Raw genomic sequence first — 11,218 nt, 5'->3', positions numbered from 1 at the left:
CAATAGACAATGCTTTGTCTTGCATGCCAAGTATTCTGTCTTTTGCAGTCGGCCAAATCTTTTTAAATACGTTTAAATACTCATCAGTTGTTTCCAAGTGTAGAAGAATAGACATAGTATTTTTATTTCATAGATTCCGTAATTATTGTTATCGCAAAGAAAGAACACCGAAATCTCATGTTTTCTGATTTTTCGGCTGTGCAAGAATTTATATGATCAGACATTGAAGTAACAGGTGCTGTCCACTCAGGATGAATGGTTACATTTCTACTGGCTGACAGTATTAGAAGGCTGTATATTCAGTTTTTAATGGTTTTCCATATTTGTTTTATACATATGTTTTTCAGCTTATGTCCATGTCAAAAGATCAATTTTATTTTACATTGCTAGGAATGTGAGTTGTAGCAATCAACTTTAAAGCACAATACTCTATGTAGTTCTTCCTGTAAAGATCACATTTGTTACCATTCCCACAAATTACTGATAGGAGTGACTCAACATGTAGAATCAGCATACTGAAATTACTCTTTGCTGTTCAGTCGAAAGGTGATAGGATTATTCTAAATCTGTGTGGCATATGATAAAAATGAGACACTCCATGTCAGACAACCATTGTAAAACAATATTAGGTTTCTTTCTCAAACTGGATCTGCCTAAAGAAAGAACTAGGGGTAACATTATAAGATAAGATTTTGTGGTTACACATAATTGTGACATCCAACATGATAGTAGTTGTATGACTCAGTTATTTTTGCCGCTAGAATGTGACAATTTGCTTAAATCCATATATTCTATCTCATTTTCATGATGTTCATGAGTTCCAGTAAAGATGAGGCTCAGTATAATGTGTTACGTCTCATAGTAGTTCCTTCAAGGGAGCAGTCAACATTGCAATGTTCAGTACTGACATCAACCGATACTGACGATCTACACCTTAGTGGTCGACTTGAGAGAAAATGTGGAGGTTTACAGAGAAGCCCCTTAGGAAACTTTACAATCAGTTTAAGTGGGTGCCTTGCTATGTATGCAATTGTTGAAAAATTGATTTCACAAATCAGATACTTACTATACTGTGGTACCTTGAAACAGCTTGTCCTTGTAAAGTAACAATCTTGACACATTACTTGGAGATGTCACCAAAATGTCTTGAGATTATAAATGCGTAGGTGAATATTGGCAACTTTTATTTACATAATTACCTACCCCAGTTCTACAGGGAAAGGTTAAGCCAGTGAAATCTCTGCAAAGCGTTTCAAACGTCCCTAATGTATATTGTTCGATTTCAAAAACCGTTATTAATACGAAAAGTTATTTGCCCCTCAGCATACCATCAATTGCTGTAAATTTCGTATCGAGCCAATAATGTTATATTTATGGCATCCAAGTTGCATGATTGACCTCTAACATTGGTGAAGCTTCCCTCTTCTCCACAGAAAACATTGTTGTAATTGCTGTATCTTCAATTATTTCCCATGCTGGAATGAGCAATCCTTCTGCTGCCTAGCTGTGTTGTTAATTTTCTGTTGTTTAGTTTATTAATTATTTGTTCTTTTAGGCCATTTGGTGAAATGAATGACTGGTTATACTTTTTGACATCTCCATTTGATTTTGTGATGTATATGTTGTAGAAAAGTACTTGGAACTGAGTGCCTAATGTGTCATTAGGAAACAGCATTTGACCCTTTCATTATATAGGTAACATATGACTGCTCTATAGCCTTTATATACGGAGACTAGAAGATTTTAGTGACCCAAGTTGTAAGATTACTTCTAGATTATTGTCTGCTTGTGAAGCAAACAGCTGATCTAGAATTTAGATTTGTGGCAGATATTCATGGCACTGAATAGGTGAGTAACATTTGTATTCCTAAAAATTAAGTACATGTAACCTGCAACATCTACTTTCAGTAACTGCAGTGAAGTGTGTCTGTTTGATCACCATTTACAAGTGATGTCATTATTTATTTATTTTAATAAAAGGTGCTACTTTCAATATCTGATTACCAGTTGCATCCTTCATACTGAGCATCACTTTCTGTATCAGAGAGAATATTTCTGCATGGGACAGAACTACTTAGTACAAACATAGTAACTTACCTTGCACTGTTTCACTGGTACTCTGTGGTTTAAGGAAACTGCTAATAGGAAGTCATGACAGGATTTTTGCTATTAACATACTAATATTCCAGAATCCATGGATAACTATGAAAAAAACAGGCCTTGCATTAACCCATAGTTTGTGTATATGCTGTAGATCTGAAAACTCATTTTTGAAGTTATGGTGTGAGTCCAAATTGTGATTTATGGGTTTAAATGATGACATTTAAATATTGAGAAAGTAAAATCTATGAAATACCTAGAAGATTGTGGCAGATACACTGTGAAAGTGCTCTTATATTTGGTACTTCTAAACATATGACTTGATATTTAAGTTTTTGGTACAAATTTATAAAATTTACATAACTCATTTCTTTATTGCAAGCAAAATTATGACAATCTTTGTTACAGTTTAACAGATCAATTTTCCAAAAGATGTGACCTTATATATCCAATATATTTCCCATTCAATAACAACTTCATGTAGCTGCAATTATTCCATACACGTTCAACACATCTTCATAAAAACTGATACATCCCTAACCAGTAGGCCTTCTGTTGGGAAACCACATTTGCAGTCTTTAACACTTATTATACTGGATATATGCAAAAAATATCTCATGTTGTACAATAGTATAAACAATTATTTTATGAAGTAAATAACAGTATGTGTAGTTAAAGGCTCAATCATAAAGATTGAATGTGTTTTACAGAAAATGTGTCTGATGCAGTTTTGGTTGTTTAAAAATGCGAGTATAGTCTGCATCTTTGAACTGCAGAGTCTTCATATTAAGTCAGTTACTAAAGAAGATAAAATGTTTATGCTTTGTTTCACACTTTCTTTCAAGTTTGTTTACATAAAATGTCACAATGGGTTGAATTTTCTTGACTGATGTCTTATTAAAATAAGCTTTAATGTGGTGTGTTCTCAAAAAATAAAGACAAGTAGCAGAAATTGTGGGGACAAGTATCTTAAAAATATGACCAAAACCTTCAAAAACTTTTTAAAATATCAACCACTATGAATATCATAATATTATATACACATATGAAGAAAGTACATATGTTGCAAATATTGTAACGTCATTTTGTAACAGGAATGCAAATTTAACAACACGTTATCGCTGTAAAATTGTTATCTGACTTAACCTTCTATATCACATTCATTTTTACAGGAAAGCAAAACCAGTAGCACATCTGTGTATTGTACCATGATAAAAATTGTCACTTTTCAAGAATATGAACCAAACTCTTGTAAAGTAGTAGTAATTTTATGTTTTTGACAGAGATGGTTCTAAGGACTGTTTAACTAGTCCTCCCTTTCTTATACTGTACCACACTCGGCTGTTGCTCACAACAACAACTTCGAAATTTCCTACAGGCTTTTCTCTAATACTAGCTATTGCTTCAAACTTTTCATGTATTTTACTTTTATGAATACATTCTCATAAAAAACTTCATCTACAATATAGAGCAAATTGTTATACTACTCATGTTACTCATAATCACATAAAATTCATAAACACTGGCTTCGCTTTGTAATATGTTAAATATTATGTAGGCCTCTGGTGATTGTAATCCTGACTACGTATTTTATTTCTGGAATATCAGCAAACCATAACATTTCAGTTATTGGCATGACTGTAATAAATTGTCTGTCACTACAGTGTACCAACAGACTAAGACTGAATCAAGTTATACTCTGCAAATTACACTTGATTTAAGATGCACTACTTTACAATATGTTGAAACTATGCCAACACCATTTACTACTGCAGAATTATTATGGAATAAGAAGTATAAAATGTTGGAAGTACAACAGAACTAGTTTTGCTTTTTTATAGAACAAAATAAGGGAAGGGTTGGGGAGAAATCTTTAGTCAGTTTCCTGAAAAACGTTAGGCATGCTAAATTGTATCAAATACAGGTATAATTGTAATGGAAAACAGAAACATCTGAGGAACACAGTTGCTGTTGACATTTTAATCATCAACAAGCAACATTGCAATGGCGATGGACTTTTTGCTGCAGTTTGCTTAAGTCACCTACTTTAATCATCTATGATCTCAATGATGAAGTGTAATGTTAATCCAGATTATGTTAACAACAACGCAGAAGTTAAACACGAGAATCCTTTTTTTAATTTCAGAGAAAGGAAATTCTTGTTCTTAAAGGCCTAATAAAAGTCTATCAATGAATTAAAGTACTTCTAATACAATGTAATCTATGTTTAACATTTACTACTAATGGTGTTATCGTTTAAGAGCTAGTTAACTATTGATCAATGGTGAACAGTAGCAACCCAAACAAAGCTATTGTCTAATATATTAATCCACTGAACTAGGAACGAGAAGCATTTCTCCCTTAGCGGCAAGTTGATGTTCACAATTAGGAAATCTGAATTGCTGCCTTCACTTCAAAAATGCACCATGTTTATACCTGAGAGAATTTTCTCGGAAATATCTTCATTAGGGGCATGCAATGAAATTTTGAACAGCTGCATTTATCACAGTCCAAATGATGATGTTTAGAGGCAACATTGAATCAGTCATGATACTTATTTTACTAGTGTCATATTGTTGTATAATTTACAATTTATTCAACAACTGATGTTCTCTGTTGACGTATAGTATCATATAATGAAAAAAAAGCGGAAAAGGAAATTTTGTATGCAGCATTAATCTAGGTAAGTAGCTTGATTTCTCTGAATGTACTAATTAAATAATATCGAAGAATATATTGATCTTACATTTGTTCTCTTGGTAATGGAACAAAGTGACAAATTCTCTTCATCATCACAGAATGTTGAGCTTCTTAAAAATAGTTAAATGTATTTTTTAAATACAATGGAAGATACTAGCAGTAAGTTTGTACAAAAATTACCATAAATAATTCTGGACAAATGTTATTATGTGAAAAATTATTTGTTAATTGAAGTTTCTGTAATTCTGGGCAATACAATTACAGACATTAATATTATTTGAGTGACTTAAAAATTACTTATTGCCAAAGTTATTTGCTTGGTGATATGTTTTCAGTATTTATTATTGCTTTTTTAACTTAATCCCATAAAAATATTACTGAAGGCCTAATAAAATGATTGGGGCACTAAGGTAGTCTCTATATCACTTAACTGCCAAGATGTTATTGATTGAGAAATGACATTATTTCCTTCATTTGGCTTATATATTTTAGCAACGTAGTTATTGATATAAAATTCAATACAATGTACTGTAACAGCCAGTTTTTGTGGTATGAGTTCTTTCCCAACACAACAGAAATTTGTATACTGATCAAAGGCTTTTATTTGCAAGCTATTTTCGTTTTGGAAGAAAACTGCCAGTAGGGCAGAATTTCAAAGATTCAAAAAAGGAAAATAAAAAGAAATTCAGCAGTTAGTCACAAATCTGATCCGTATTTCATTGCATATCTAGATTCTGGCTACTGAATGGCTATCTTCAGTGTGTTTAAACCAATTCATACTGACTTGCAAAGCCTGTGAAAATACATGTCGCTATACAACTTTAACATGCACATACCCAGATTCCAGCTTGAGTGCGGCTATGTACATGGAATGTTCGTATAGTAACATGTTGTCACAAGCTTGACGAGAATATATATTACTCATACCGTGAAGGTAGCTAATTAACAGCTAAAATCAAGATTTGCAATGACTGCTTGCTGATTACGGAATTCCTTTTCCTTTTTCGAAGTATACCACAGTCGCTGTGCAGAACTGTGCTGATGGGGTCAAACTTTGTTACACTGTCACCTGATAGGAAGTACTGCATCAAAGTAGCAATTACTCAATTCATACACTGATGTCTAATTTTGAAACGCACTCAAACCTAAAACTATGAAAATATTTAGTAGTACATTGCTTTGGATTGGGTCTCTGGAAATTGACAAGATACTGAAGGGAATACAGGCAAAAGTAAGAAGAGTTTTAATTATGGTTGTCTTATGATGTAAACTGAAACAGAATAGAATTTTTCAAATAAATCTATGTAAGACTACATATATTCGCTGCTGAGAAAATTATTTGGTTTTGAGAAATTCCCAACCCTTATTTTTCTCAGATAATTCGAACAGAGACATAAACTAGAGAAGCACAGTAAGAGTTTTCTAATTCCTCTGACACACTGTTCTTTAAGTGAAGCAACAGGTGTGAGACATAGAGAGACAAAGAGAACACATAATGTAGGGGTGTTTCATTTTTGAGAAACAAACAGCAACACCACACAATATTTATATCTTGATAAGAAGAGAAATAAGATGAACTAGTAACTAATTTGCAATCAGTAGTTTTGCAAATGAAGTGACAATTACCTACGTGCCCCAGCAGAAATGTAACACAATGATCTTTCAATATGGTCACCAGCATCAGTCTAAATACAGGAAAATTTCCTAATCATATTTCCATTGAATCTTACTCAATATCATTTCTATTGAAACAAAAAGCGAAAAAATACATTTGCATATGCCCATTTCAGTAATGTGATATGATAAGCAGCAAGTAGTGCTTAATTTAATGCAGAAAATTTTGTTTATAAAATGTCTTTTTACAATAATAATTAAATACTCTGAGATCTGAGATCCTGGTAGGAACAGGACGCCCTGTCATAACAGATGGTGTCAAAACAAAGGGTAGCTCAACATGGCAGTAAAAATATCATTCAGTCTGATGTAAAAGTTGTAAGTGCCTTTGTCATCCTTATGCTCAAGCATTTTACTAGCGAGCTCAACTGGCCATCAAACTGATTGGAGACACGAGCATTGTTTCTCACATGTGAGAAAAATTTTGAGGAACAATAAGAAAATATAGCGCAAGTCTGCTTCTTGAAATAACTGAGGGAAAATATTTCTCAAATTTCTTATTAGTCCAGACGAACTGCAGTGGCACTTGTTAGCTGTTAGTGTACGTTACTTTCCCTTGTTTTCGCAATTGTTTTACATTGACAATTTTACTATTATTTTTAGATTAAAAAGGATGCATCATAGTACTCATTACCAAATATGCATTGGAAATGCTATGTGTGAACTACATATCAGTAGTGTCTTAGCCAATACCAGATTATGATCACATATTGTCTGTATTGTGGCCGAAGCAGTATTTATTTGTATGCTCTAGTAAGGATTCTGCTGCAGATAGTTCCGGAATATTACGGCAACCATCGAAGGGACTGATTTCTGGAAAATTCCAGAGTTTTGTGTGGGGTCTCGTAGTGCTTATCCGAGGTTAGATATGGCAATTACTAGACGATGTGTTAGGAGAGGTGGCAGAAACAACTATGATTGTCTTTGCGTGACAGCATTGGCTGACAGATGGAATCTGTTTTTCTTACGTGGATTTGTTTTACTTGTCACAATTGTAATTCAAGATTGCAGTTGCACAGCGCAATACAGTTGGGCACGTACGCAAAACAAATACCTGCACGGATCGTCGGGGAGACCTTTGTCGTACGCAGCTCCGGAGAAGCGCATATAATAATAGTAAATTGTCACAAGGCTTAAAGCGAAGCAGCCGTTCTACGGTTCTGTATTTCGTGCTGCTTTGCGGGCTTCTGCTTCTTGTTAAACAAAACTTCAGAAGGGAAACGTGGAAGTCTTATGTCTGTTAGTTTGACAGGCACTCATCTGACAGAAGGGAACGCGCACGCCGCCTTCCTGGGTTCTGATTGGAAGTGGCCACTATCGTCTCCGATCATTTAGTTGCCTTCCAGAGCTACTAGAGGTCTCGGAAATATTTGAAAAGTTTGCGTACCTAAAATGAAATTATTGGCTGCACTGATACATGTTTTGAGTTCGATTGATTTCTCGTGCCGGGAAGAACTGTCTCGTATGTGTGTGTGTGTGTGTGTGTGTGTGTGTGTGTGTGTGTGTGTGTACGATTGGGAACGCAGTGGCTGAATCGCCGCCAGATTAGCGGAGGTGCTTCCCCGAAGGCAATGCTGGCACATAGATCCTTTTCAGAGGCACTTAACGGCAGCGAGGGCGCGAAGCGACAACAAAAACATTTGCACTGTCTGTGTACCATCACTCGAGTCCTGTCCATTCGTCGTCGGGAGGCGGCCTGCGGATGCGTGAGGCGAGACGAATGTGCGTGCGGCGTACAGCGCAAGCAGCGGGGCCGGCGTCGGCGGCGGCGTCGGCGGCGGCGGCGGTGCGGGGGCGGCTAGCCGGCGCCGAGCGCGCAGTGCGCCGCCCAGTGGGAGCGCAGCGACGCCTCGTAGGCGGCGAGCGCGTGCTGCGAGGCGGGCCCGCGCACCAGCCACCGGAAGAGGCGCACGCCGGGCGCGCCGCCGCCCCCGCCGCCCCCGGCCGCGGCCGCCGCCCGGGCCGGCCATCATAGGCCGCTGCCGGCGTCCAGCACCTGCAGCGACTTGGTGATCACCTCGTCCTGCAACAGAGAGCGAGCGCGCGCCACCCGCTCACGTCAACGAGTCCCACTGTCACTGGCCTGTCCGAGGCGCTCCACAAGTATCCGCAAGGTTACAATTATCCAACAACAGGGTGTTTCAAAAATGACCGGTATATTTGAAACGGCAATAAAAACTAAACGAGCAGCGATAGAAATACACCGTTTGTTGCAATATGCTTGGGACAACAGTACATTTTCAGGCAGACAAACTTTCGAAATTACAGTAGTTACAATTTTCAACAACAGATGGCGCTGCGGTCTGGGAAACTCTATAGTACGATATTTTCCACATATCCACCACGCGTAGCAATAATATGGCGTAGTCTCTGAATGAAATTACCCGAAACCTTTGACAACGTGTCTGGCGGAATGGCTTCACATGCAGATGAGATGTACTGCTTCAGCTGTTCAATTGTTTCTGGATTCTGGCGGTACACCTGGTCTTTCAAGTGTCCCCACAGTAAGAAGTCACTGGGGTTCATGTCTGGCGAATAGGGAGGCCAATCCACGCCGCCTCCTGTATGTTTCGGAAAGCCCAAAGCAATCACACGATCATCGAAATATTCATTCAGGAAATTAAAGACGTCGGCCGTGCGATGTGGCCGGGCACCATCTTGCATAAACCACGAGGTGTTCGCAGTGTCGTCTAAGGCAGTTTGTACCGCCACAAATTCACGAAGAATGTCCAGATAGCGTGATGCAGTAATCGTTTCGGATCTGAAAAATGGGCCAATGATTCCTTTGGAAGAAATGGCGGCCCAGACCAGTACTTTTTGAGGATGCAGGAACGATGGGACTGCAACATGGGGCTTTTCGGTTCCCCATATGCGCCACTTCTGTTTATTGACGAAGCCGTCCAGGTAAAAATAAGCTTCGTCAGTAAACCAAATGCTGCCCACATGCATATCGCCGTCATCAATCCTGTGCACTATATCGTTAGCGAATGTCTCTCGTGCAGCAATGGTAGTGGCGCTGAGGGGTTGCTGCGTTTGAATTTTGTATGGATAGAGGTGTAAACTCTGGCGCATGAGACGATACGTGGACGTTGGCGTCATTTGGACCGCAGCTGCAACACGGCGAACGGAAACCCGAGGCCGCTGTCGGATCACCTGCTGCACTAGCTGCGCGTTGCCCTCTGTGGTTGCCGTACGCGGTCGCTCTACCTTTCCAGCACGTTCAACCGTCACGTTCCCAGTCCGTTGAAATTTTTCAAACAGATCCTTTATTGTATCGCTTTTCGGTCCTTTGGTTACATTAAACCTCCGTTGAAAACTTCGTCTTGTTGCAACAACACTGTGTTGTAGGCGGTGGAATTCCAACACCAGAAAAATCCTCTGTTCTAAGGAATAAACCATGTTGTCTACAGCACACTTGCACGTTGTGAACAGCACACGCTTACAGCAGAAAGACGACGTACAGAATGGCGCACCCACAGACTGCGTTGTCTTCTATATCTTTCACATCACTTGCAGCGCCATCTGTTGTTGAAAATTGTAACTACTGTAATTTCGAAAGTTTGTCCGCCTGAAAATGTACTGTTGTCCCAAGCATATTGCAACAAACGGTGTATTTCTATCGCTGCTCGTTTAGTTTTTATTGCCGTTTCAAATATACCGGTCATTTTTGAAACACCCTGTACACACACATAGCAAACAAAGTTTGGCATCACCCCAGTTGCTATAACTCCTGAAGATAGACATTGGATCTGGGTACTGTATCACAGACACAGTCCGTTTGACTGTTCAGAGATGTCACTAAACCCGCCCAAAGATGTACACAACCATGCATGAGCTGCGCCTATTAGACGGAGGGGGTCCGACAGCTGATGAGTTCCAGTCATTCCACCAGGTACACGGCTCGTGTTATCTGTAGTTCAATCATGCCTAGAGGGTCAATACCACGGGTCGACGTGTCCGCATTGTTACTTTGTGCCAGGAAGGCAAGTGTCCAGGCGTCTCGAAGTGAACCAAAGCGATGTTCGGACATGGAGGAGATACAGAGAGACTGGAACTCGCTCAGGCCACCGAAGGGCTACTACTGTAGTGGATGACCCCTAATTACAGATTATGGCTCAGAGGAACCCTGACAGCAACGCAACCATGTTGAATAATGCTTTTCGTGCACCACAGGACGTCGTGTTACGACTCAAACTACGTGGAATAGCTTGCATGATGCACAACTTCACTCCCGACGTCCATGGCGAGGTCCATCTTTGCAACCACCACCATCACCACGATACAGATGGGCCCAGCAACATGCCGAATGGACCACTCAGGATCAGCATCACGTTCTCTTCACCGATGAGTGTCGCATATGCCTTCAACTAGACAATCGTCGGAGATCTGTGTGGAGGCACGCCAGTAAGGCTGAACGCCTTAGACACACTTTCCAGCGAGTGCAGAAAGGTGGAGGTTCCCTGCTGTTTTGGGGTGGCATTATGTGGGACCGACATACGCCACTGGTGATCACGGAAGACGCCGTAATGTCAGTATGATACGAAAACGCCATCCTCCGACCGATAGTGCAACCATATCGGCTTAGGATATTGGCGAGGCATTCGTCTCGATGGGCGACAATTTGCATTCCCATCGTGCACATCTTGTGAATGACTTCCTTCAGGATAACGACAAAATATGGTTCAAATGGCTCTGAGCAGTAATCGGACTTAACATCTGAGGTCATCAGTCCCCTAGAACCTAA

At 39.2% G+C, this 11,218-nt stretch overlaps 1 protein-coding gene across 1 annotated transcript in view; it reads right to left on the bottom strand.

Moving 5' to 3' along the window:
* Positions 1-8,400: 8,400 nt before the first annotated feature.
* LOC126149187 (calsenilin) overlaps positions 8,401-11,218 on the bottom strand; it is a 255,358-nt gene continuing 252,540 nt past the window's right edge. The window contains exon 5 of the mRNA XM_049915803.1: positions 8,401-8,497. Within this exon, the coding sequence (XP_049771760.1) occupies positions 8,444-8,497 (54 nt within the window). The 3' untranslated portion in view covers positions 8,401-8,443. The remainder of the gene's footprint in view (positions 8,498-11,218) is intronic.

The sequence above is a fragment of the Schistocerca cancellata genome, chromosome 1 (assembly GCF_023864275.1).
Source record: "Schistocerca cancellata isolate TAMUIC-IGC-003103 chromosome 1, iqSchCanc2.1, whole genome shotgun sequence".
NCBI lineage: Eukaryota > Metazoa > Arthropoda > Insecta > Orthoptera > Acrididae > Schistocerca > Schistocerca cancellata.
This window is presented reverse-complemented; position numbering and strand designations above follow the sequence as displayed.